The 5,891-nt window shown below is 31.6% G+C and overlaps 1 protein-coding gene across 4 annotated transcripts; it reads right to left on the bottom strand.

Annotated features, from left to right (window-relative positions):
• Positions 1–215: 215 nt before the first annotated feature.
• LOC114191066 (anaphase-promoting complex subunit 11-like) lies at positions 216–3,098 on the bottom strand. 4 transcript variants are annotated; one of them, XM_085665105.1, is made up of 5 exons: positions 2,911–3,098; positions 2,437–2,485; positions 2,256–2,277; positions 1,766–1,884; positions 216–512 (listed from the first exon to the last, which is right to left on the bottom strand). In XM_085665105.1, the coding sequence occupies exons 2-5, from the start codon at positions 2,453–2,455 to the stop codon at positions 397–399; spliced, it is 276 nt and encodes a 91-aa protein (XP_085521231.1). In that variant the 5' UTR covers positions 2,456–2,485; positions 2,911–3,098; the 3' UTR covers positions 216–396. The 4 variants fall into 4 exon arrangements, with proteins under 4 accessions (XP_085521231.1, XP_027936027.1, XP_085521229.1 ...); XM_028080226.2 differs by having other exon boundaries at positions 2,256–2,283; XM_085665103.1 differs by lacking the exons at positions 2,437–2,485; positions 2,911–3,098 and having other exon boundaries at positions 2,256–2,338.
• Positions 3,099–5,891: the final 2,793 nt, after the last annotated feature.

Here is a 5,891-nt window from a genome sequence, read left to right on the forward strand (position 1 = left end):
AGACCAATAAAAGAAATACCAAATCTTCTACAAATACAAATAAGTAACATGAGGATTCCAATAATGTAAAGATATCAGGATATAAACTTTAAGGATGAATAATCCCAAATCATTGAAGGACCCTATCTATATTGGGTAAAAAAGGTCCAATTCATAGATTAATTATAAGAGAAAAATCAGGCATGACATGAGACTCCTTAATTTTGGCATAATCATGATAAAAAGGAATAACTAAATATAAATAAGAACCCTTCAACCCATGAAGAGGCACAATACAACACTAATCACAACCCAGTACATTTATATGCATGGTAAAATTGAAGTATATTCAAATTAACAAGATCACATCTACAATGTTCAGTAGTCAGTCACCCTTAAGGGAAAAAGCCAATGTTCTTATCCTTTAAACTGCCATTCACGACGGCACATGGGGCAATGTGCTTGTGATGTTTGAGAATTAACCCATTTCAGGATACAGTGCAAATGAAACGCATGATTGCATACACCCCAAACTGCAAGAAGACAAGAGAACAAGCATTACTCATTTCCGTTATAAAGACTTACATAGCACTACAATTTGATAAGCAAATCCTGATACCAAGAAAAAGATATCATCCATACATTAAACAAACAGTTTTTCAAGGAGAGTTAAGCACGAATTTATAGCCCAAAATAAAATATTTTTATCTTACTGATGTCTTAAAAGCTTCTCGATCATGCGAAACTGCTTCGGCATAAACCAAAAAGTAACAGTAACATACTCACACTACAGTTGAGTGAATTTGTGTTGGAAAGAATGTAACATACATTGCTAGAGTATATAAATTTTGCATAAATGTCAAAGTCATCCACATGAGCAACAATTCCTTTGCAGGAGTTCAACACATTCAAACAAGAGAAGTTTGCATTTTAAATACATTTTCATTATAAATTAGAACTACAAACGATGTAATTTTAGAGATAATTAGAAAATTAACAAAATTTGGACAGAGTGATTCAGTGTACTATGTGTGGAGAGAAAACGAAACCAAATAAAAGGACCCTTTTTCCATAATCCTACAAACTTATATGCAAAGCTTGGAAGCTTCATTGATTCATTTACACAATGTTGATGATTAGTTAAACAAGGCCCAAGAAGTGATATTACAACTAAAAATTTTCTGAGACTTCCTTCAGCCCTCACAATATGACCACTGCCTACACAAATAATAACAGAACACATACGTTAGGATTTAAGCACAAGAAGATATCCCACCCAAAAGAATAGTCCATCATGTAAGAGAGCTCACAGCTTATCCTACTCACTGTGACACTCTTAACTTTGTTAACCCGTTTAATGTCTGATGTCCATAACCGTCTCACACACAATTGACACTGAGCAGATGGCATCTCTTTTTTCTTTCAAGACAACTTTACTCATTTATTAGTATTGGCTTTGCAGCTTAATCTAGCTTATAATTAGCCTTTTCCCTGTAACATAACTCTCAATAAAAGCAACAATTGTTGGGACTCAAATACAAGAGGATATTCCAACCTAAGAATTAGTCCATTAAGTAGGAGAGTCTTAAGGCTTATATTCTACTCGGTGTGAGACTCTTAACAAATAAAATCACAAACAGTTACACAATGTGTAGTTGAGTTTAAGACTATATCACTTACACAGTTACCCAAAGCACAATGATTAATCGAGAAATTTAACTAGGACAAGTTGGTCCAAATATAATAACAACACAATCTACCACATAAAAAAATATATATAGCTTACTCAGAGGACAGTCATCCCCTGGAAGTTTACAGTCTGGACAACATCCATCAAAGGCCATTCTACAGATCCCACACGTTTCATCTTGAGCATCCCAAGTCCACGAAACAATACCGTGCCATCTAGATTTAACGAGAGAACAAAAAATTAGGAAGAGCTAAATATTTATTTACAAATGACTAGAAAAAAAGATAAAGGAGACTGACAATTCAGAACAAAAATAGGGTTAAATTAAATTTCCAGTGTTTAATAGAAATTTGAAGCAAGTGAAAAGGCAATGGAACTCAATTTCACACGTACACCGCAACTTTTGTTCTCCTTAAAATTATTTTCAATCCCTCCTTACTTTTCATCTTCTCTAACCTTAACTAATCAAACATGGTAATATACACATACTAGAAAGCATCAGCCATGAATTATTTGACAGATAAACTAAGTAAAACAAATCCATAGTTGCATGTAAGTTATGTTGAAGATAGAAAACAGAACTTACTCTTTTCGGAAAATCAGGAGTACCCAATCAGAGACCTTAGTCAAGAAAAACACCATTTTTTTTATTTAATTTATTTTCTGCAATGAAAATATGAAAAGTATATTGTTCCAAAACAAAGATACAAACATCAATCAAATAATAAAAGGAGAAACGACGTAAAACGGAATTTTGAAAAGGATACGCAAGATCTTCACTTTCATCTCCGATCCCGTGCCTAGCAACAATAACACCTAATAGAAAATGAGGATTGAGTTAGTTAAATGTCAACTAGAGATGGAGAAGATTTGAAATTGGTAAAGAGCTGCATTCAAGATTATCGAACTCGCGGGTTGACTCGTAAACCCGTACGAGTCTGCGAGTCATGACACTGTTGACGAGTTAACTCGCATATAAACTCGTTATTTGTCAAACTCGGAGTAAACTCGGAGTTAACTCGCTGACTCGTACCAGACTCGTGAGTTTGAGAACGAGTTACCGAGTTCAAAAAACGGGATGAAATGACAGAAAAATATGTTGTTGGCATTCAGATTTTAAGCCCAAATTAAAACCCCAACGACTCAAATCGAAAATCCAATTGTAAGCAGAGATCGAGACCCAAATCCCAAACGGAAAACCCTAATCGAACGTTGACCTATTTGAGTTTGATCTTCATTACCTTCGACGCCGTAGCTCCGCTCGTCCACGTCGCAGTTCCGATCACTTCGCGTCGCAGCTCCGTCGGGTCTCTGGTTCAGCGGCGTCACTGCTCCCTTTTCTTTTCCCTCTTTCGTTGTTCCCTCATGCGTACGCATTCCCTTCTTCTCTTTCTCCTTTTACTAAACATTATATCTTGCTTTTATTTTTCCATTTCAATTTTTTTATTTTTCTGACTTTCATTTTTTTATAAAATACATATTTTATTTTATATATGTATATTGTGCGATATATTTTTTATATATAAATGATAATATGTTAATACGTGATAATAATATAATATTATTAAGTTAATATATAAAATAAATTTATATTTACTAAAAATGAAGTGAATAAATAGAGAAGAGAAATCCTAGATAAACAAAAAGAAAAAAAGATAAGCAATTTTATAAAAAATAAGTAAAAATAATTATTAATTTTAAAAAATTTAATAAATAATTATATTGGAAAGGGTAAAATCAGTATTATAAAATGTGAATATAAAAGAGGAAATGTTTTTTTATATACTGTTATATATATATATATATATATATATATATATATATATATATATTATGTAGTTTTGTTTTTTTATTTTATTTATTGTATTTCTGGTTTTTTAGAAAAGTAAATAATTTTATTTTAGTCATTGAAACTGGTTTACAATGTCTCCAGTGGGATTGGGACTGTGACGACTTCAAATTCTTGTGATCCCAATGTTAATGCATCTTCACTTGCTAGACCTTCTTGACCTATAAGTAAAAAGGCTATTGGAGTCAAAAAGTTGAAGTTATTTATGTTTTGTGTTTTGTATTAATTAATATGTTTGTTGTAATTTGAACTTATATAACAATCATGTGTGTTGAACTAAGTTATTTTACAATTATTGAACTACTGATTACTATTTACATTAATGTGTGGTGATTAAATTCTAAATTGATATGATATTATATACAATTTTTCATACGAAGTAGGGATGTAGTAGACTCTTACGAGTCTACGAGTCGGGTCTACGAATCGAGTCTATGAAGCTCTCACGAGTTTAAGTAGACTCTCGAGTTTGATAACCTTGGCTGCATTATTACTTCACCTGGGCGGACTGCGGAAGCCAATTGTTCTTAACCATCATACATTAAAAACGGTGATTTAGATTTTAGTATTTTTCATGATTGGAGAATTTAGTCCATTGCTCTAGTGGACGAAGTTTCATAAAAGGAATGAAACTCACATGTATAAAAAAATACAAGTATACGAGATATTTTTAAATTATAGAACTCTCCTATCGTCTTGGTTTAATAATTAATATTGTCATTTGTCCTTGGGAAACAGAACAGGCAAACCAAAAGTAGCAAATTTGATAGCATCTTTTCTTTTATGTGTATACATCATAGAAATTTTTCAATCCCCAATTCACAGATTTCCCACATTGTCTAACTAACCATGTCACTTATCACCAACAATAAAAGGAATAAATGCATACCTTCCAGGTAAGTAGAACCTGATGATGCTTGTAGAGCTATAGAACTCAGTTTAACCATTTTATTCAACCAAACTTCTAAATTAGAAATTACCGCCACATGTTTTCTTCTAATGCTATCAAAAGAGAGTTCTAAGACTTCTAAAACTACAAATTATAAACCTTCGCTACTTTTTTAAATTGGAACCTGTAAATTGATACAACTTTTATCAATTAAAGCGACTGGATCAGCTTACAACTTGCAAGTTATCAACCACCAGCTCTAGTAAGCTAAGAATAACATAAAAAAAAACGCTTACCAAGGCAATGGAGTGACACTATGTATCAGGAAAAAAAACTTCATAGATTAATTAATTTATGGACTTAATATTTACCCCATATTTAAGCCGACATTAGTTTTTAGAGAGATTTATTTCATCTTTTTCTTCGAATTTATTTTCCTAAAAGTGTTTACAAGTTTATCCAAATATGACAAGCAAATTTGTGGAGAAGTGAGTGGGGATAGGTGAGAGAAAATTTACTCTAAAACGTGAGTTGTGAACTATTTGCTGCAGAAGGAAAGCTTCGGATTGGAAGAGTTATTCTGTGTGCGTCGTTATGGTTTCACAGATAAGACAAGAAGGCAGCAGAACGAAGCGGCAGAGGTGTGGCGGAGCGAAGAGGCGGAGGTGGCGGAGCAAATCGACGCGGCAAGGAATTGGGCAAGAATACAAACACTGAAAATAAGAGTCATAGTGAAAATGTTATTTTTCAGTGCATTTTTATCCTAATTTTAATAAACATAAATTAGAAATTAAACCATAATTTAAAAATATATATATATATATATATATATATATATATATATATATATATATATATATATTTGATTAATTTATATATCACATAGACCTTTAAGTTCTTCAAAAATTAATGTTAATTTTAAATGTTTTATACTTTGTAACTATTATTTTCAGTCTTTCGATAGTTCATAAATAATTAGTTGAATGTTAAAATAGAAAACATTAATTAATATAATTAATGTAAAAAATGTTTCAAATTAAAATGATTAGATTTTTTAATATATAATTTAGATACATTATGTAGAACTTTATTTTCTAACTTGCGGCTTTTACTAACCCATGCTGAAATCTCAGAATCACCTTCAGGCTGTTTCTTTGTTCTTGATTCTTTCATCCTATCTAAAAATAAAAATATTATCACAACATAAAAGTCTCATACTTTCAAGTTTTAAGCCTAGAAATGTAATATTAAGAACACAATCATCAAAATATGACAATAAGTTGACAGCAGGAATGATAGCATAAAAAAACCTAAATTTCTTTGTTTAAGTTATGTTCGGATGGAGGTAAGGAAAAGCAGGGAAATACGTACTAAAATCTTTGTATAGAAGATCTTTAAGGGGGCAAATTGAGAGATATGTGTTCCTCTTTCTTTCACCTAAGGGAAAGGATTACTTTTACTTAAGAGACATTTGCTTAAAAAAT

Source organism: Vigna unguiculata, chromosome 7 (genome assembly GCF_037176805.1).
Source record: "Vigna unguiculata cultivar grain cowpea cultivar isolate G323 ecotype 2 chromosome 7, ASM3717680v1, whole genome shotgun sequence".
Classification (NCBI taxonomy): Eukaryota; Viridiplantae; Streptophyta; class Magnoliopsida; order Fabales; family Fabaceae; genus Vigna; species Vigna unguiculata.